This window comes from Chinchilla lanigera, unplaced genomic scaffold, assembly GCF_000276665.1.
Source record: "Chinchilla lanigera isolate Chin_1 unplaced genomic scaffold, ChiLan1.0 scaffold00051, whole genome shotgun sequence".
In the NCBI taxonomy this organism is placed as follows: domain Eukaryota; kingdom Metazoa; phylum Chordata; class Mammalia; order Rodentia; family Chinchillidae; genus Chinchilla; species Chinchilla lanigera.
This window is the reverse complement of record NW_004955452.1, coordinates 8,143,641-8,164,967: the sequence shown is the minus strand read 5'-3', so window position 1 is coordinate 8,164,967 and position 21,327 is coordinate 8,143,641. Positions and strand designations below refer to the sequence as shown.

Genomic DNA, 21,327 nt, shown 5'->3' with positions numbered 1-21,327 from the left:
GAGCTAAATCCCCAGGCCCCTGTTAAGAATTTTTGTAGCCAAGTATGGTGGTGCACGCCTGTAATCCCAGCACTCAGGAGGCTGAGGCAGGAAGGTTGTTGCAAGTTTGAGGCCAGCCTGGGATACAAAGGGAGCTCAAGGCCAGCCTGAATTGCATAATGAGACCTTGTCTTAAAAAGACCACCCCTCAAAATAAAAGAATTTTTTCCTTTTGGGGGGCGCTCCATGTGGTGGTGCATGCCTGTAATCAGCACTCAGGAGGTTGAGGCAGGAGGATCCTCGAGAGTTTAAGGTCAACCTGATCTGCATAGCAAGACCTTGCCTCAAAAAAGATCCCCCCCAAAAAAATTTTTTTCCTTTTTTTTTTTTTTTTTTCTTTTTTTGGTCTGCACAGGGTCTCGCTGTGCAGTTCAGGCTGGCCTTGAATTCACTTTGTAGCCCAGGCTGTTCTCAAACTTAGAACTACCCTCCTGCCCCAGCCTCTTGAGTGCTGGGATTACAAGTGTGTGCCACCATGCCCGGCTTTTTTTTTCTTTTTGAGACAGGGTCTCCACTGTGTAATTTAGGCTAGCCTTGAACTCAGTATGTAGCCCAATCTGGCCTCCAACCCCAATGATCCTCCTGCCTCAGCCTCCCAGATGCTGAGATTACAGGGTGTGCCACTACACCCAGGGGTAGTTAATTTATTCTTTCACTTTTTTTTTTTTTTTTTTTTTGGTACTGGGAATTGAACCCAGGGCCTCACACTTGCCAGGAAGGCACTATGCCACTAAGCTACATCCCAGGCCCCTGGGATAGTTAATTTATAAGTTTGATTCCATTGATAGTTTACTAGAGAATGAATGTATACAACTTACTAGTATTTGCATACCTCAGGTACAGAAATGACATTTATTTGCTACTAAAATTTCTTGTAAGTTGCACTTAGGCATGTGGGAATTTGTCTTCCACACCCCCATGCTTAACTTGATGAAACTGATTTTTTTTTGTCTTCCCAGAGCTTAGTTTTCTCAAATTGGTCTTTTTTTTTTTACACAAATTAACCTATTTATTATAGGCTAGGGATGTCTCCAACACTAGCGCTTCTACTGGTCTTCCAATTCCTTCAGTCTTCTGATGGCTGACTTCACTGTGACTGCAGAAGTGGTATTGTAGGTCCAGGCACCACCAGCCACTGTTTTCATGCAGGAACCGCAGTGCCAGATTCCTACCGCCCGTCTCTTCATCTTGGTCTTGCCACAGAAGGAGCAGGTGTACTTGGTGTGCTGGCTGATTTCAATTTTCTTCACCATTTTCCGGAGTGAGGCACCATAGCGGGTCCCGTATTTACCGACGATGCCGACCTTCTTGGTGCGTTTGGCCATATTGACGTGACCTAGGCCCAAACCCTCTCAAATTGGTCTTATAGACCCCTTTTTTCTGTTGATGTATGGGGCAGCAAAGTGTAGGTTTTAGGTTAGGATCTGGGTGTAAAGAACCCCAGATGTTTGAGTAACCTTGGCAAGTTACTGAACTGCTTTAAGCCTTAGTTTCTTCATCTATAAGAAAACAGTAAACCTGAGTTGTGAAAATTAAATGGTATAGTGTATGTAAAGCACATAGCATAACATGATACAGAAATGCATTTAAAAATAAGAATAGTGCCAGGCATGGTGGTGCACGCCTGTAATTCCAGGACTCGGGAGGCTGAGGCAGGAGGATCACTGTGAGTTCGAGGCCAGTTTGGACTACATGGTGAGTTCAAAGGCAGCCGGAATTGTATAATGAAACCCTGTCTCAAAAAGACTAAAAGAAAAGAAAAGAAAGAATAAAAAAAAGAATAGTTAGTATAAAGAAATTTGAAGAAAAAGAGTTCTACTGGGCTAGAGTGTGACTGTGTTAATAGTAGTTTGGAATCACTTTTAAAAATCACTTGGCTGCTGTTTCAACCCTCATAGTTGGAGGCCCGTAAGCCTTGCAGTGTTCTTCAATTTCTGGCTGGATTTTCTCCCATAATACATGCTTACAAACATTTTGATCCTGGTCACCATTCCTTTAAAACTAATTAAATGCATCTTTGATTACTTCATATTGTCAATGTCTATTCACATCTACCACAGCTAGGTATAACTCTATCTTATCTGTGCTGGTCTAATTTTTGCCAAGCCTTAGAACCAAAGACAGACTCCAGGGGTTGATGTGGGGCCTCCAGAATGGGGATTGCACAGAATAATCTTATTTTTCCTCTATTCTTCTAGTCTGTTATGTTCTGAACCCACACATGTTTTCGGAAGGACCAGATGGCTGACACTGGCTAATGGGAACCAAAAGACGAGTGAAAGTAACCTGGTTGTCACATACCCCCAGCTTAGAGGTGCTTCACCCTGCCCCAAGATCAGTTTCTTTTTTCTCTGGAGACTTCACCCTGCTGTCTAAAAAAAACTTAACTACAGAGAGTTGGGCGTGGGCCAGCTACTTGGGAGGTGAAAGAGGGAGGATCACTTGAGCTCATGAATTTGAGACCAACCTAGACAACATAGTGAGACCCTGTCTCAAAACAAAATTTAAAAACTATACTACCACCTGACCTATCTGAGGTTAGATTATCATTCAGACAGCAGCATTTGTCAAATGAAAAAGGTTATACTCAAAAGTATAAGAAAGGAGAAGCCTTTGGCTTTTAAAAGGTATTGGGATTTTGTGGTTTAGACTTGGGATATTAGAATCGTAGAGACCTGAGTTAAAATGCAGCTCTACACTGCTAAGCTCCTTGGCAGTGAGCAAGTTTCTTAACTTCTCCAAGCCTCAGTTTTCTTGTTATAACATGGGAATAATAGTACATTCTTCAAGTTTGTAATAAGGAATAAATAAAATATGGTTGACTTACTATGTGCCAGGCACTGTGTTACATTCTCAACAGTTACTGGCCTTCATAATTATTAAAGAGCTCATGATCAGATGAGAAGATAAGCACAAAGAGAAAAAGAACAAGTTTTGAAAAACCGTAAACACATTGCCGTATATATTAAAATTGAATAAAAATACTAAAGAAAGTGCTAAGACAAGTTTCTAAGGCTTCATAAAAGAGAGAATTCTCAAGCTTAAGGAAGAATATTGAAATGATTCAACTTGTGAAGTCAGGTTGTTCAGTTCAGAGAATGCAGGTATTTAGTCATCATTGAAGACTTTATACAGAAGAAAGCTTTTGGAGCTGGCTCTCCCTGCTACAGTGTAAAGAGACAGATTGACTAAGTAAAAATGACCATTGCATAAAATATATAAATTGATGGAACAGGTAGAGACAATCCTGAAGGCCCAGCAAAATGAGAAAATACAGAACCTGGCAGTAAGCCCAATGGGTAACCAGAAGAGCAGTCAAGTGACTACAAGGTTGTTGGGGATGAATTAGATATCAGGGGATCTGGAAGAGAGAAATCATGAGGTAGGTTTTCTTCTTTGAAGGTGGGGAAAGATCAAGTGCAGACTGAGCTGTGGCCAACCGTTTGCAGACCAGGAATCCACACCAGCTCTAATCAGAGAGCTCTTGGTGTGCAGGAACTGCCAGTTTGCCGACGTGAAAAGAGCCCCAGACTGGGTAATGGTGAGCCTTGAAGTCGCACCCCAGCTCTGCCACTCAGTGAGCACGGGTAAGTCATCCACCTTGTCCGGGTGGCCTGGAAGGCACTCCCTCTCCTGAGATTAAAGAAAGGGAGGCCAGAAAACCCAGAGCAGCCTCTTTCCTGTCTCAGGATAGCAAAGGATCTCAGGAAACTACGTATATGGTAGCAGCTTCCAGTTGTGGTTTATAAACACCCTCTATTACCAGGCAAGTCCCATTGCAACCGTAATTGATCCTGAGATGTAAATGTGGCACTAGTTAATTCTGTGAACTGCTGGTTCTCTGGAATGTTGCAGACCTTTGTAACCTGGGCAGTTACACTATCTCATACACAAGCTTTTCTTTTGAGTTAGCCTCTCCTGAGCTCTAGCGTTGGTTGCAGAACTATTTTTATTCTGCAGGTTTCCAAGCACTTTATGCAGACAGCAACAATTACTGTTTTTATTACTGTCCTGTCAGTGTGTCCTAACTTTTTCACCTCAGACCAAGTTGGCTGAAGCATAGGATCATCATTGAATGCTTTCAGAGAAAGCTATTTGATTCCTGTTTACTGAATGCCATTTCTTTCAGGGTAGACTTAAGGGCTTTGCCCTCAAAATACAGTGCTACTGGCTCTAGATTGAGGGTTCAAGCCACCCGGTGGGTTAACTTCAACAGATGAAAATTTTTCCTTGGCTACAGCAACATCCCTAATCCTGACCAGCCATGGAGAGGTTCGGTTCTTACCAGGAAAATGAGTGAATGTGGGAATGGCTCACCACATTGGGAAAACAAAACTCACATCCTGCTGATGGTTGGCTGAGGACTGTCATGTCCACATACAAAGAAAAGCATGTGGCACAGTTTTAGGACAAAGGTGAGCGGAGATCCACCATGGAAAGGGGCACATTTTTCTTATAGAGAGAACATCCAAGGCATGCCCCTCGGTAAGCAGTGTTGGTGGGTGACCATGGTCACACGCATGGAGGCTTGCTTTCCCTGCTCCTCATCTCCACTCCCCAGCAGGTTCCCGTATCTAGCACCCCCTTAGTGACACCCTGCTCAGGCAAGTCATTGGTTGGCCCATCTTCTGAGCAAGCCCTGGTCGTCATATCTCAGGTGGACATATTCTCTACTTTGTTTGTTCATTGAAGATAGTTGGAAGACAGAGATGCCCTGAGGGTGTGATAAACTGTATGCTCTTCAGTAGAACACAGAGAAAAGGGCAGGCCTAGCAGTGTTTGGTACCATTAGTATCAGGTATTAGGATCAGGGAAAGCCTGTTGTGCAACAACACAAGCTTGGGTAATGATTCTTGGGTAAAGGAGTCTGGTAACATTTCTAAAATTGAAGCTTGGGAGTATCTTAGTTTGGATACCTGTCATTTTAGTTGGACCTTTGCAGAGTTCTGACTGGTGCTTGAGCAGTATATTAACTAGCATGAAGACTATAGCATTACACAGAGATAAGAATGGACAAAAGTTTAGAACAGGCCCATGTACTCAATGCAGCTTGCTTTGTGGGGTAGTGGGGTTTTTTTTGGTGAGAGTGGTGGTGTTCGCTTTAGGTGAAAAGTGACAGCAAATGCCTCTTCCTGCTCCTCATTCTTTTGACTCAGTTTGTCAGAATAGAACATGACCAAAGGAAAAGTTTGTGAGAGGCACTAGCAGAAAAATGTAGAAGAATTATTTTTTTGTTTTTTGAGTTTGTTTTTGTTTGTTTGATTTTGAGACAGGATGCCAGGGGCTGAGCTTGAACTGTGTAACCCAGGCTGGCCCTGCACTCATTGCGATCCTCCTCCTTCAGCCTCCCGAGTGCTGGGATTACAGGCATGAGCCATACATCCAACTTGAATTTTTTAATTGAAAAATTTTGTGCACTTAATAATAGGGCCTCATTTTTTTATTGTTTCATGTAGTATGGGGAGGAAGATTAAAAGGCATAGCATTCTAAGTTAAAGTGTGTTGGAGGGCCATTTGTGTCTTTATTGGTCTCTGCTGTATAAAGACTCAAATTGTGTTTAGATTCATTCTCCTTGATCTTGGATCCTCTTCATGGTCACACTAGAATAATTGAAAGAAATTCTTTGTTCTTAATAGAGCAGAAGAGGAAGTGTGTCTGCTGTGAGCATTAGAGACAGTTATCTGTTGCGCTGTTTTGTGAGGTTTATTCACAGGTCTCACCAAAGAGGTGTTCAATGTGTAATATAGATACACGCGCATTCGTATAATAGGTTGTATGCATCCACACCTCCCTGCTTTGGCAAAAGATTCATAAAAAGAGTACTTTCTGAGAGAAAGGGTTAATTTCATATTATTTGCTGCAAAGTACAACAAGAATATATTTAGACTAATTTGAGACTCCCTGGTATTAGTTATGAGAAAGAGTTTTACCTTTTAAAGACAATAAAATTGAACTCAAGGAAAGTTAAATAAAGTATTTAAATAAAGCTAACAAACCCAGAGTTTGAAAAATATTTTAGGTAATAAAAATTGAAGTGACCCCTGTCCATCTGTTGCTTTTGTGAAGCTCTGGAGCTACTGTCTACTAACCTGACAAATTGTAGAGTTTAAATTATCCTTCCTTAAGTCAAAGAAGTAAAAATTTAACATTTCTCTCTCATACTTGTGGTGTTTGGACAAACTTTAGAGATAGGTAGTATAGTTCTCTCACTTCACTTCATGTTTTAAGTATGCTGTTCAGTGTCAGCTTCTAACAGAACCAGAACTAAAGCCCAGGCCAGCGCTTGCTGCCTCAATCTTAATGGTTATGGGTTTGGGCTATGGTGTCAGACCACAGGCTTTCAGTGCCAACTCTACTAGTTTTTTAAGTGAAGTTATTTTGTGCCTTAGTTTCTTTATCTGTGAAATAGGAATAATTGTACCTGGCTCTTGAGTGCCATGAATATTAAATAAAGTAACTGTCTAGTATAAGAGATTACTTAATAAAACCAGATTTTTGGGGGGGTGCAGGGGAGACTGTCTCTCTCTGTAGTCCAGGGTGGCCTTGAACTCATGGCAATCCTCCTCCCTCACACTCCAGAGTTCTTGAAATACAGGTGTTTGCCACCATGCCCAGCTGAAGATAACATTTCGTTGTTATTTTCTATAAGTCTCCTGCCTTACTTGGGGGACCCATTCACTGTACGTATTCAAGGAAAGCAGTTCTAAATAAACAGCAGTTTGATAAAAGCAGCCACACACCACGCAGTATTTTACTCTCAGAAAAGGAGTTCCTATCAGATATGATTTGCTGAATGGGAACATTTTTGTTTTAATCTTCAGACCCATCCAGAATGCCAGTGGCAGAGAAAAGTGACAGATGCCTCATTTGATCCTTAGACTGGACTTTGACATTAAAATGCTCCAAATAGATTTTGTGGCTTTTCATAAAAGAGCCAAAAAATTCTTTTTGTGACATAAACTGGATCTTAGGTCACCTATTTTAATAAGTGTCTTGGCTCTCTTGCCACCACTGCAGTATGGTTACTAAGTGATCGACTTTTTGGAATCTTTAAGATACATATATTGGGGAAGGACTGTAAGGGTCATTTTTCCTATAACATTATAAACTCCCTACAACTCATAGAAGAGTTTTATTGGCAAAGTATAACTTCTCCCTCAGCTTGTAGAGAGATGGGTCAATTAATTTTTATTTTTAAATAATTGCCTCCACTGGACAGATTGTGCTTGCTTGTCCTGAAAGGTCAGAGTGAGTTCTGCATGTGACCCTTGAGGTGCCATGGTTTCTGAATCTAGAAGAACACATTCCCACATGGATCTGACAGAAGCATCATTTGGTATCTGAAACAGCTGACGTTTCACCTGATTTACCCTACAGAGCTTTGGGTCTTGAATTTCCTAGCCCGTGGGAGGCTAAAACCTTAACAATTTGGGAAGAAAACAGTGTGGATTTTCCTGTGATGCTTTTGTTTAATCCTCAGGAGTCAGTGCGGTTCTGACTTCACACTAGATGAAATCTGGTCTCTGAGTGGTACCAAGCTAGTGGCTACCTCCTAGGGGAGGGAAGAGCATCTCACCTTGCCCGTGTCCTGTGTTCTCACTCATCCCTCCCTACTTGCTGCCAGGCTGTAACATGGTACCAACAGCAGTGACCCTGTGGGCGAGGCAGACCCAAGACTGATCTAGACAGCTACATTAAGGAGGGCTTTTTTAAAAATGATCTGCTTAGATCCATTAGATGATAAAATATCTTTAGAGAAACCAAAGTAAGGTAGATTTGGTTTTTTATTTGCTTCATTAGAACTTTCATCCATGAAAGTAATAGTACAGTTTTCCTGATCACCTGTTCTGCATAGGAAAGAAAGAAGCAGCTACAGTATATTACCTATGATAAATTTTTAGTGACTACAAAGCACTTTTGAACATAGTAAGTCAGTGATTTGGAGAGGCTTTACTTGCCTTGTCAAGTATAACAGCATGTTAAAAGTCATTCTTATTAAGCTGCTCAGCAATTCTAGCCTATGCAAGCATGAACCACATTTTAAAGTCTTCACCCCCCATAAATTAGACCTAGTGGCTTCTGAATTGTGTTTCTGCAAAACACTTCCTATTAGATATCTGGGTGTGTGTGTTCATCTTTTAATGGAGTTGAGATTTAGTGACTCTAATAATCCCACTAAGACATTTCAACACAAAGATGCCTCCAAAACTGACTTACACCTTGTAACAGTATATTGTCACCCTGAGAGACTCTTGTATGAAAAGAACTTTTAATAAAAGAGAAATTCAGCAATTCTGGGTTCTCTCAAGGTGTTACAAACTGGAGAAAAAAATTACAAACTGGAATTGTTTCTTGTTCGTAGCAGGCTGAATGAACCTCTGGACAGTCTTACAGCCTGTTTCTAGGGTCAGTGTTGAAATGTAGAGGAGCACAAGTCAGTGTTTGCCACACACACGGTTTTGTTAGAGTCTAAAAAATTCCTTGTAACTTTCCTTTGTGATTAAGTAGAATCAGCAAAGTTTTGGTTTTTAAATATTGACAGAGGTCACAAAGCTAGACTTTTCACAGCTGTTCTAGACCAAACTAAATGTTTATTGATAACATAGTTTATGGGGTGTTTGTTTAATCTTGCTTATAAGTATCATGCAAATTTTGTGCTTCACAAATTATTCTTCAGTGGGCATTAATAGGATTTGGGGGTTTATTTTCTTTCCACTTTGTATTAAACCACCATATCCCTTTGCTGGGAAATTCCTAGCAATTTGATGTAAAGAAGTTTGCTCAGTTTTATATAGATTATAGAGAATACCAGCTTATCTAAAATGTCATGAAAATGAATTTGGGATTTCACAGCGAAGTAAAGAGCTCCAGTTTTTCTTCCCAGTAGTGATTTCTGGAGCGGTTAATTCATTTGTGACTAATTTGTTCAGGTAGAGAAATAGGAACTTTATAAAGGTTTTTTTTTTTTCTTTTTCAGTGGAGGTTTAAGATACTGTGATTTTTGTACCTGCTGTGTTACTCCAAATATGATTTAACAATACAACAGTGCCTGACCGTGGATCTTATTGTTCTCTAAGATAACTCAAAATTTTTTGAAAAAGATGTTTCATCTGATGTTTTAAGAGCAAACATTCAACTTTTGAAGTTATATATTCTGATATCTTAAACCAAGCATCCCTTGGAGGTCTTTGCTGTTGTCTCCATCTACTTGGGGAAAAGAAATATCTGTATGTTGTCTGTATATCTAGGCAGCTCCCCTCTAGAAAGATAGGAGTTTACCTTGAGAAGTCGCCCTACCTCTTGCATTGCCTGGTGGCACAAAAAGCAAAGTGGTTTCAGCTGAAGAGAAGAGAAAACTGACCCTTAGTTTGCAAAACCCACCTAACCTTTGCTAAGCATGACCCTCATTGCTTTCTCTGAATGTTAGTGAAGCTGGATATCAAATTGATGCCAACTGGGATTTTGTTTGCTTTCTTCTAGGTATGGTTTTGTGGAGTTTGATGATCTGCGTGATGCAGATGATGCTGTTTATGAACTGAATGGCAAAGACCTCTGTGGTGAGCGAGTAATTGTTGAGCATGCCCGCGGCCCACGACGAGACGGCAGTTACGGTTCTGGACGCAGTAAGCATTTAAAGGGCATATTTGAATCAGTGACATGCCCTTGTTATTAAATGTTAATTTTTAAAAGTAATTAATTATACTTAAATGTATTGATATTTAAGCTGTTTTATAAATTTTGTGTGTTTTTCATTGTAGAATTGTAAATAAACATCTTTGATATAATGTAATTTAATTAATGACAAATTTGTTGTTTTAATACTTTATAAATGTTTAATGATGTGTTATTGTTTTTTTTTCTCTGTAATGCAATTGTTTAACATAGATTTAACAAAGACCTCAATGTTTTAATTAAAAGACTCCTTTGAGGCTAAGATGACTGCCTGTTCCATTTGCTGACCTTGGGTTACCTTTCCATGCGTGGCTCTTTGAACCTTTGTGGCCCTTGGCTGACCAAAAACAGGAAGCCATGTGACGACCGCAACCTTTCCCCATTAGACCTGGGTGGTGAGGATCCCGAGGGTTAGACACAGATGAGATTAAACTGAAATAGGTGCCTGAACATCTTTTTTTCATATAAAATATTCACAAAAACTTTAATCACTGTGAGTAACAATAGGAACTGATTTAATAATTTAGTTACTTATTTCTGAATTGTTAAATTTAGTATTTTAAAATTTATGCATGATGCCGGGTGTGGTGGTGCACGCCTGTAATCCCAGCACTCGGGAGGCTGAGGCAGGAGGATTGTTCCAAGTTCGAGACCAGCCTGGGCTACAAAGTGAGCTCAAGGCCAGCCTGAACTGTGTATAGCGAGACCCTGTCTCAAAAAGACAAAAAAAAAAAATGCATGTTAATTTTAAATATAAATATTAATATATATATTTACAGCCTTGTAAATTAAATTGTCATGTTTTAACTCACAGCTTTTTATAAAATTTGAATTTAAAATTAAGGGTGGGACTAGAGTTAAAATATATGTGCTGTTGTTTGGGGTGGGGAATATGTGTTGTGTAATCTTTTGTTTTTCCTCCACTGAAGTAATCTTATGTATTTGGACATTCCAAAGGTGGATATGGTTATAGAAGAAGTGGCCGAGATAAATATGGCCCTCCCACCCGTACAGAGTACAGACTTATTGTGGAGAATTTGTCAAGTCGATGCAGTTGGCAAGACCTAAAGGTTTGCGCTTCATTATCCTTCTGGGGTAAGGTTGGGCAGAAGTTAACATTGGCAGACAGGTACATTTATGTGAGCATACACAGAATATAATGGTGGTGTATCTCTGAAAGCTTCATCAGAGCATTTGGAAATGCTCCAGTTAAAATTGCCTTTAGAAGGCTGGGGATATAGCTCAGTAGCATGGTGCTTGCCAGCCAAGCACGAGATCTTGAGTTCAATTCTCGGTTCCAAAAGATAAAACTAAGAAATTTCTATGAGAGTACAAAACAACACTAGAATTTCATTTGTACTACCTGTTGTGAGGCCGTCACTCTAAGGACAGACTGGTTTTATGAAATTGTCCTCTATAGACAATGCTGTGAAAGATGCCAGTGTAGTTTCTCACCACTAAAAGACCAAAATCACCAGTGTTTCTGGAAACACTAGCTATAACGTGCAAATTTATGTCAGCTTCCAGTGTGGATCCTTACAGGTGAAATTGACCTTTTAACTAATGTTCTTTTATAAGATTTGTTGGTTTTCCAGGAAATATTTGTCCTGAAAGAATTTTAGTGTTAAGAATTAAGGTCCACGGCCAGGCATGGTGGCACACACATGTAATCCTAGCACTTGAAAGGCTGAGGCAGGAGGATTGCTGTGAGTTCAAGGCCAGCCTGAACTACCTAGCAAAACCCTGTCTCAGAAAAAATTAAGCTCCAGTCCTACACTGGTCATCCAGTGTACCCTAGGCCATTTCTTAAAAAGAATATTTTGTTTTTGTTTTTGTTTTTTGGTACCGGGGACTGAACTCAGGACCTTGCACTTGGCAGGCAGGCACTGTGCTGCTGAGCTATATCCCTGGCCAGATACTGGTTTTTAATCTCAATACGGAAGAAAAATTTAATTACTTGTATCCTAACTTGGATGATCAGTTTCCTGTCCTGTTTTTTTTTTTTTTTTTTTTTTTTTTTTCTTTTGGGTCCACCAATAAATAAAGACATTCCTAGCAAAATAAGTGAATACTTTCAGGTTTAGCAAAAAAAAGTTAGGAATCCTTTACATTCATGTCATCTTAAAACAATACATTTTTCTTGTCAAAATGTGCTTTTGCTTCCAACAACCTTCAGATAACAAAGATGAAATCCAGAAAAGTTTAAGTCATAAGTTGATCTTAGCAAAAGAGTTGGGAACGGACTCTTGACTCCCAGTGTGGAGGGTTTTTAGTACGTTATGCTGCATTATGTTGACTATCGGCATTGTAGAACTTTACTAAATGTCTACCAGTGAAGTTGTGCTTGCTAGAATGACTTCAGAATTCTGAGAGATAGGGATTGAACATTGTGAGTAGTGCAGCAGCCCCCACCCATCTCCGACCCTCATACTGAGAATTGAACTTGAGGCCTTCACTCTGAGCTACGTCCCCAGACCTTTTTTTTAGACAAGGTCTCACTGTTGCCCAGGCTGGGCTGGAACTTGCAGTCCTCCTCCGTTAGCCTCCCAGAGTACTGGGATTACATTCTTACACCACCACACCTGACAAAAGTTACTGTCTTCATGAAGACAAAATCCCAAGCTTTCATGTGGTGTCATTAAATATACTGCCAATTTCTCAAAAAAGTTTTTAGTTTTTTGGTTAAAATGGAGTCTAGTTAACAGCCTTAGTTGGCTGTATATTTTCATATCTTTGGACAGTTTTGCTCTCAGGAAAATAGCAGTTTCCTGATAAATCCAGGTTTCCTTAGAGCAGGCCCTGCACTGAATCACAGCTCTGCCACTTACTGTTTTTGTGAGTGTAGCAAGTTCTTTACCTCTGTGCCTGTATTTCTCAACTGTAAAATTCGGTTAATGTTCATTTCTAATCAAGATTAGTGTGAGAATTGAGTACATTTTTATTAAAAAGTCTAGAATGGTTCCTAGCACATAAAAAATGTTAGTTACAGGCCAGGCATGGTGGTGCACATCTATAATTCCAGCACTTGGGAGGCTGAGGCAGGAGGATCAGTGCAAGTTTGGCCAGCCTGGTTGCATAGTGAGTTCAAGGCCAGCCTAAACTGCATGTGAAACCCTGTCTGAAAAAGACTAGAAGAAAAAAGTCATTCAAGAACATGCAAAAATAAATTTAAGAGATCTCATTTGTTTAAAAAGTTTATAATGCCCAGTGTGATGCCATTGAGGTGAAAATGATACACTAGTATACTGTTGGTCACATGAGAATGATAGTTTTATCTGCTGCAGAGTGGTGTTAAGAATTGTTCCAGGAGCATTACTGCTTATGTTCATATCCCAGCTCTCATTGGTTTATTACTTGAATGACCTTGAGCAGTTTGCTTAATATTTCTGATTTCACTTTCCACATCTGTGAAATAGAGGTGATGATTTTATCTACCATATATGGTTATAGCTAGGACTGAGTTACTTAAAATATATCATACCATAAACATTGAGTGTGTTAGCTGATTGTATTACTAATTTCTAATGTGACAAGGTAAAAGTAGTGATACTTTTCAAGCATCACCAAAATGATCCTGTATTTCATTTGGCCGAGGCAGTCCCAGTGTTGCCCTGACTACCCTCATTCACTGTTAAGCGTATCCCACCTTGGACAGCTCCCTGCCTTTTACCCAGAATCCCCACTCCTAGCAACAGTTCAGTTGAAGAAGTGTTTATACCAAGATGTTTTTGACTTGATTATGAACAATGGCAGTAATCTGATGTAACCTAAAAGTCTTAATTGAGAGAGCTTCAAAAAAGTATTGGGCACACTAACTGTGAAGATTGTATATACGATAAAATGTGAACATATTTATGATGCAGTGAGCAAAGAATTGGTATAAATTACGTGTTTAAGGACCTGGGGCCTGTTTGAGACTGTGTAGCACAGTTGTGGAATAATCCCCAGCCCTGCCAAAAAACAAGGAATGATATGTTTGTTTTTTGTGTATGTGGTGAATATTTCAGAAAAAAAAAAACAAAACATCAACTCCATTGAATATTCATATATTTTTCTATAAATACCTATTATATATAAATAAATGTGGGGAAATTGGCAATAAGCAGTAAATTTTTAAAGAATTTATTAAGGGGGCTGGGGATTTAGCTCAGCGGCAAAAGCGCCTGCCTGGCAAGCGCAAGGTCGTGAGTTCGGTTCCCAGTACCGGAGAAAAACCAAAAAAAAAAAAGAATTTATTAAAGACTCTTTACCACTAATCCCCCCAATATTCTTCCTCACTTCAGACACATCCCATCCTTCTTGCCACTTTTTCTTATTAGTACACATTTGCAGTACATGACTGCACTTACAGGGAATTAATAATAAGCAGTAAATTTTAAATTCTAATTACATTTTCTTTTCAGACACTTAAAATGACTTAGCTTGTAGTACCTTCGTTGTATTCTGTCACTGAACTTTTTTTTTTTAAAGGTAGGACCTCGCTGAAGTTCAGGCTGGTCTTGAACTCACTATGTAGTCCAGGCTGATCTTGAACTTGCGGCAGTCCTCCTGTCTCAGCCTCCCAAGTGCTGGGATTACAGTTGTGTGCCACCACACCCAGGTCCACTAAACCATATTGAAACCTGAATGAAAATAAGGAAAAGTGCTGTAATGGTGTGGCATGTGGGTGGTCATGCCACCTTAAAGCTAGAGATGAATAGTTAATTTCATCATAGTAATGGATCTGCTCATGTTTTGCCAATTTCTTTATTTTCAAACATGGGTATAATGAAATGTAAAAGGCCTAATTTAGAGCCAGGCATGGTGGCATACATCTGTAATCCCTGCGCTCAGGAGGCTGAGGCAGGAGGGTTATCACAAGTTCAGGACCACCCTGAACTACATAGCAAGACCTTGTCTCAGAAAAGCAAAAAAGAAAAGACAAAAGACCTAATATCATCGTGACCATGACCTGCTATAAATAAATAATTTGCCACTATAAAATTTAGAAAATGATAATTTAAAATTTTTATATTCACAAATTTATTTAAAGGAACAATTTAATTTTGTTTATTATTATCTTTACCACTCATCGCCAGTGCTTTAAAGAACCTCAGTAAATGGTTGGGGGGTATATGGAACTATTAAAGCATAAACTTCGTTCTCAGGAAAGCTAACATTCTTAAATGAAAAGGAAAACTTTCACTATAATAATTGCATCAGATACTTTAGCAGGGCCGGGGATGTAGCTCAGCAGCATAAGTGCTTGGCTGGCAAACCTGAGGTCATGAGTTTGATTCATGGTTTAAAAAAAAAAAAAAAACAGGAAAAACAGTATTTTAGCAAAACGTATCCTTATATACTCAAGGATTTTTTTTTCTTTTTTTTAGGATTATATGCGTCAGGCAGGAGAAGTCACTTATGCAGATGCTCACAAGGGACGCAAAAATGAAGGAGTGATTGAGTTTGTATCTTATTCTGATATGAAAAGAGCTTTGGAAAAGTTGGATGGAACTGAAGTCAATGGCAGAAAAATCAGATTGGTTGAAGACAAGCCAGGTTCTAGACGGCGCCGGTCCTACTCCAGGAGCCGGAGTCATTCAAGGTACCGTTGACGGTGTCTTTCATGTGTAGGCAGTCGCTACCAACTTGTTAATGATCACATAGGTAATTGGCTGGTTTTCCCCTGGTTCAATAAGTTGGAACTTTGAACTGAACATTTATTTGTAAAACTCTTGAATTCTTTTGTCATGAGTATAAATAGAAGTTCCCTGAGACTGATATCAGTGAACTCTCACACTTGTGGGGACTCCCTAATTGTATAGTCTCTGGGGGTACACATGGGCACGGGTTTCTTGGTTACTCCTAAATATACCAGTTGCTCAGTAATGGAGACTTTGCTGGGCATGGTGGCACACACTTTGTAATCCTAGCACTCAGGAGGCTGAGGCAGGAGGATCACTGTGAGTTCAAGACCACCGGGGCTACACAGAAAGCTCAAGGCCAGCCTGCACTGCATAGTGAGGCCCTGTCTCAAAAAAAAAAAAAAGAGTAGAGACTTTATCATATTTGGCAGCTCTTCTGCCCACAGGATACACACTAAATGTCAGGAAAGTGCTGGTAAGCAAGACAGGTGTGACCCTGTCCTTACTGGAGAAGAGAAGCGTTAAGCAAATGATTGCCATTGTGACAGCTTCATTGCAGGAAGTGCTCATAGCACAAGTAATCTGGAGAGTTTGCAAAGGCTTCCCTAATGACACCGTAGAAGCCTGGCCTGGAAAGGAGCAACAGAAGGCAGAGGGGCAGCGCTTTTCTAGAGCAGTAGAAGGGTGTCCTTGAAGGCCTGGGGGGAGCAGAGGCGCGCAGAGTAGGAAGGGCAGTTCCAGGCCTGAACTGAGGGAGAGGAGCTTGAGATGAGGCAGAGGGGCCGGGTCGTGCTGAGCCCCACCAAGCTCTGGGTCTGCGGAATGAAAACTTGCTGGAGACTTGTGTGCTTTCGTTTTTTAACTTTTCAATGAAAATTTAAAATACATAAAGCATCGGAGAAAATCATTTAATGAGCTCTGAATCCCTTTATACGTATCACCCAGTTTTAATAATTCTGTTGTCTAGTATCTAGTTTGTATTTGTATTTTCCCAGTTGTCTCAAATAGGTATTTTTGTAGTTGGCTTGGTTGTATTAGGATCCAGCATAGGAATCACATTGCAGTTGGATGGTGCGTGTCTTCGTTTTCCTTCTAACTCCTGGCATGTCCTCCTTCACCCTCTCTGTATTTCTCATGTATTTATGATGAAGAAGCAAGGTCATCCTTTGTAAAGATTTTCCCACAGCTTAGATTTTGCTTACTCCATCATTAGGGTAGAGTTTAATTCATTCCTTTACCCCATCTCCTATACTTCCTCTGAACTCTTAGATCTTAAGACACCAGAAAAAAGACATTTTGAGACAGGGTCTCATGATGTGGTTTAGGTTGTCCTTGAACTCACCATGTAGCCCAAGCTGGCCTTGAACTCATGGCAATCCTCCTGCCTCAGCCTCCGGAGTGCTGGGATTACAGGCATGCAGTAGGTCACCTGGCCAAAAAGACATATTTTAGCAAGACCATGTCATGGTAATGCCTTGTACATGCTTCATGTTTATACAATTTAATCTGCAGATGCCCTGCTCTGAATGATGGTAGATGGCTAAGTGTGCCTAAGAGCTGTCAGCCTGAACCACCCTGACTACCAGCTCGCAGAATATTAAGTGTGCCCTTGCAGCCTTTCAGGATGAGAAGGGTTCTTGCTCAGGATCCTTGTGAATAACTTCTTGAATGTATATGTACTTGATGTTTGAGCTGTTATAGTTAGGTTTGTCACATCTTTTTTATTAATCCATATTGGTACTACAGATCATTGGGTTTCCCTTTGGCAGATTTGGCACATGGCATATTTTGATCATTTTTACCCCCAGTACCCTTGTGCCCTGCCCTCCCCACTGGTTTTACTTTTTTTGTTTCAATGCTTGTTTTGTTTCTTTGTTTTTATTTTATTTTTTTGTCTTCTTGAGACAGGGTCTCACTATGCAGTTCAGGCTGGCCTTAAGCTCACTTTGTAGCCTAGGCTGGCCTGCAAACTTGCAGCGATCCTCCTGCCTCAGCCTCCCGAGTGCTGGGATTACAGATGTGTACCACTATACCCAGCTGTATTTTGATCTTTTTTTTTTTTTTTTTTTTTGGTTTTGGTTTTTCTCCGGTACCGGGAACCAAACTCACGACCTTGTGCTTGCCAGGCAGGCGCTTTGCCACTGAGCTAAATCCCTAGCCCTGTATTTTGATCTTAACCATCCTCCTGAAGTCATAATTTTTTAATGTTTAGATGGTTCGCTCTGTGGTCGCTGAGCACCCTTCACGTTGGCTCCTGTGCCTTCATTCTTACAGTTGTGTTTGGTTTTTATGTAAATGCATTCTACTGTTTCCTCATACCTTTAATTGTAGTCATTTTCAAACATAAAAGACTAGTTCATAAATACCTGTATGTCCCTTCTTCCATCTTGAAAGGTATTTTGCCTTTTCTTTCTCTCCTCTCCTGTCTATATGCAAATATATATATTTATACGTACACACGATATATATTTTGCATGAGTTGTGGAATTTATGGAACTTCCCTCTCATAATTCAGTGTGTCTCCGAGAATGATTATTATAACACAGTGTTAGGTTCTCCCCTGCGAACATTAACGGCACGTAATCTCATCAGTCACCTAGTGCTGAGGCCTTACTTATATTTCCCCAGTTGCTCCATGGTACTTTATAGCTGGATTTTTACCCCCGATCAGGATATATTCTAGTCATACACTACAAAAGGTTATTAAGTCTTGTTAACCTGGAACAGTTCCCCCCATACACACCATCATATTTATTTTTCTTAGCTTTTTAAATACTATTCAGTATTCTGAATTCATCTGTTTCCTTCTGTAACTGTTGAATGATTCATTATCCCCTGGACTTCCTACAAGGTGAAAATTGAGTTCTGAAGAGGTCTGATTGAGATGCAGGTTAGACATTTTGTTAAGAGCCCTTTATAATTGATGATGCCTAGGAGGCTCTGAGCATCTCCCTCTTTGTCCCAGTGGCATGTCCTCGGCCCAAGAGCCCCAGTTGCCTTTAAGAGGAAGTATAGAAAAAGTTTACAGTCTGGAATAATTAATGGTTTTCTGAAATTTGGGGAGTCTTTTTAAGACAGTTGTGTGGTCACAGTGAGGGGAGGAGAAAGTAAAGGGTAGAATGTTTGCAGTGGGACAGGATGTGCTGCCAGGGAGGGGTGATATGGCCCTGGGAGGCAGCAGCCAAGGAGGTAGACAGCAGGGGATGAAGAGCCAGAACCATCGATGGCTAAGGGGATGGAATCAGGGGTGGCTGTCGCTTCTCAGATGAGGAACTGGGTAAGCCACAGTGGCATTAGTGGAAATAACCCAACAAAAGAGGCAGATCTAGGGAGAAGAGCAGGGGCTTGCGATTGGAGTCAGAGCTTCTGGTGAGCTGTCCAGGTAGAATGTTTGCAGGAGGCTGGGTCTGTGAGCCCAGACACAGGAAAGAATTTGTGTCTGGGCATAGCCAGGTCAGTACCTTTTCGCGGGGCGGGTGGGGGCATAATACTAGACATTGACCCCAGAGCCTCATGCAAGCTGGGCAAGTGCTGTGATACTAAGCTATGTCTCCAGCACGTTTACTGATTGCATTTTGAAGCAGGGTCTCAATAAGTGGATCATAAGGGCCACGAACTTGATTTTCCTGCCTTAGCCCCCCCAAAGTAGGTGGGATTAACAGCATGCACTACTGTGCCTGGCTGGATGTGTCCCATGTTTGATTGAAAGACTGTCTCAGTGGGGCTGGGGGTTTAGCTCAGCGGCACAGTGCCTGCCTGACAAGTGCAAGGCCGTGAGTTCAATTCCCAGTACTGGGGAAAAAAAAAAGAAAAAGAAAAAGAAAAAGACTGTCTCAGGCCTGCGGTGTAGGTCAGCAGTAGAGCACTCGTCTTGCATACACAGGCCCTAAGTTCAATTTCCTGCACTACAAACGGAAAGGAAAGACTGTCCTGAGTGACTAATTATAGCTAGCCCCTTGTCAGCAAGTGAAATATTTCTCCCCACAGGTCTCGCTCTCGAAGCAGACATTCCCGGAAGAGCAGAAGCCGAAGTGGCAGCAGCAAAAGCAGTCGGTCCCGGTCTAGGTGGGTCTGCCTTGGGATCGGGCAGGGAGGCAGGAAGCAGCCCTGTACCGTATCTCACTTCGATTTTACTTGTCACCCGTCTTCACTCCAGCTTTTCCTGCTCCACATTAGAATTGGGGGGTCTGGAGAGCTGCCCTTGGTGGTGCAACCGTGCGTCACTCTGGTCTTTTCATCCCAGTCAGCATGAAGTGTGACCCCACATCCCATGTCTCCTTAGGTCGGGTTCCCACTCCCGGAGCAAGAGCCGCAGCCGCAGCCAGAGTCGCAGCCGCAGCAAGAAGGAGAAAAGCAGGAGCCCCAGCAAGGATGACAAGAGCCGCAGTCGGAGCCGCAGCGCCAACAAGAGCCGCAGCAAGAGTAAAGACCATGCTGAAGACAAGATCCAGAACAACGACAGCACCGGGAAGCCCAAGAGTCGGAGTCCCAGCCGGCATAAAAGCAAGAGCAAAAGTAGGAGCAGGAGCCAGGAGAGGAGAGTGGAAGAGGAGAAGCGCGCGAGCGTGAGCAGGAGCCGGAGCAAAGAGAAGAGCCAGAGCCAAGAGAAGAGCCTCCTCAAGAGCAGGAGCCGGAGCAGGAGCAAAGCGGGCAGCCGCAGCCGCAGCCGCAGCAAAAGCAAGGACAAGAGGAAAGGCAGGAAGAGAAGCAGGGAGGAGAGCCGCAGTCGCAGCCGGAGCCGCAGCAAGAGCGAGCGGAGTAGGAAGCGCAGCGGCAAGCGAGACAGCAAAGTGGGCAGCAGCAAGAAGAAGAAGAAGGAGGACACCGACCGTTCCCAGTCCAGGTCACCATCCCGCTCAGTGTCAAAGGAGCGAGAACACGCCAAGGCTGAGTCCGGCCAGAGGGAAGGCCGCGGGGAGGGCGAGGACGCCGGCCCCAATCCAGAGGCTCGGTCCAGGTCAAGATCCAATTCTAAATCGAAACCAAACCCTCCGACAGAATCGCGCTCAAGATCAAAGTCAGCTTCAAAAACCCGATCTCGGTCCAAGTCTCGATCCAGGTCTGCTTCCAGATCACCCTCCCGGTCTCGATCTCGGTCCCATTCAAGGTCCTAACTGGCTATGACCACGGCTGGAACTACCTGGGAAGTCTTTTGTACATGTTTGGTAGCCGTAGCACAAGTGATTGAGGTAGAACATCCGTCACTGCTGTACATTTTTAACCCCCTAATGGTGTGTCTATCATTGTTAAATCTAAGTGCTTCCTCTCAGTAAAGCCTCTTGGCGCCAGGCCTTCCTGCTCGACTGAAAAAAAATCTTCTCTTTGAAACTCCCTTTCCTCACGGCCCACAGTAGAATATCCAAAACGCCTTGGCTTTCAGGCCTGGCCTTTCCTACAGGGAGCTCAGTACCTGGACAGCGTTAAGGCTGGAATGATGGCATAGGTAGGTATGGTGAGTTCAACCATTTTTGCCCTTGAATTGATGCCCTTTGATGTATGCCATTTAGTGAAAGTGCTAAGTCTTCAGTTTCCTACCACGTTGGTTTCATATTTTTGGACTTAACAAAGTTGTGAATAGCACAGTCGAGAAAAATTGATACCTGCAGTAACCCATAGGAAATAAACTGTAGAGTTCCATATTCTGGTATTGTGATTATATTGTTTTATATTAAAAAAAAAAAAAGAAAAGAATTTTTTTTAATTTTATTTTTCCCCGTCTTGCAAAGTATAGTGACCCCTGTTTCCATTAAATTTGAATAAAGACTATTTTTGCTTGACAAAATTTCACGGTGCTTGAATCGGAGTTGCATTTCCTGATGTATCTTGATCTGTCCTTAGCATAAGATGCGCCTCTGGCGTGGCTGTTTCGGTCCTTGTGATCACCTGTGGTAGGAAGCTAGCACTTCCCAAGGACCTTTCTCACCCGGGAGAGTAAAGGCATGTTCCCCAGGATTTATCGTTCTGGGATTCTGATTCTAGAATTCTCTTAAA

General features: G+C 41.7%; 2 protein-coding genes across 4 annotated transcripts in view; one reads left to right on the top strand and one right to left on the bottom strand.

Moving 5' to 3' along the window:
- The window catches only part of Srsf4 (serine/arginine-rich splicing factor 4), a 30,981-nt gene extending 9,863 nt beyond the window's left edge, over nt 1-21,118 (top strand). The window contains exons 2-10 of one of the 3 annotated variants that reach the window (XM_013519479.1): nt 2,238-2,353; nt 3,442-3,626; nt 4,280-4,454; nt 9,521-9,663; nt 9,959-10,107; nt 10,670-10,782; nt 15,082-15,296; nt 19,324-19,401; nt 19,619-21,118. In XM_013519479.1, coding sequence (XP_013374933.1) covers nt 10,017-10,107; nt 10,670-10,782; nt 15,082-15,296; nt 19,324-19,401; nt 19,619-20,450 — 1,329 coding nt within the window. In that variant the 5' untranslated portion in view covers nt 2,238-2,353; nt 3,442-3,626; nt 4,280-4,454; nt 9,521-9,663; nt 9,959-10,016 and the 3' untranslated portion in view covers nt 20,451-21,118. The remainder of the gene's footprint in view (nt 1-2,237; nt 2,354-3,441; nt 3,627-4,279; nt 4,455-9,520; nt 9,664-9,958; nt 10,108-10,669; nt 10,783-15,081; nt 15,297-19,323; nt 19,402-19,618) is intronic. The other 2 variants (XM_013519480.1, XM_005394977.2) reach the window with 2 other exon arrangements.
- On the bottom strand, nt 1,022-1,401 carry LOC102022876 (putative 60S ribosomal protein L37a). Its single transcript, XM_005394976.2, has one exon. The coding sequence runs from the start codon at nt 1,362-1,364 to the stop codon at nt 1,086-1,088; it is 279 nt and encodes a 92-aa protein (XP_005395033.1). The 5' UTR covers nt 1,365-1,401; the 3' UTR covers nt 1,022-1,085.
- Nucleotides 21,119-21,327: the final 209 nt, after the last annotated feature.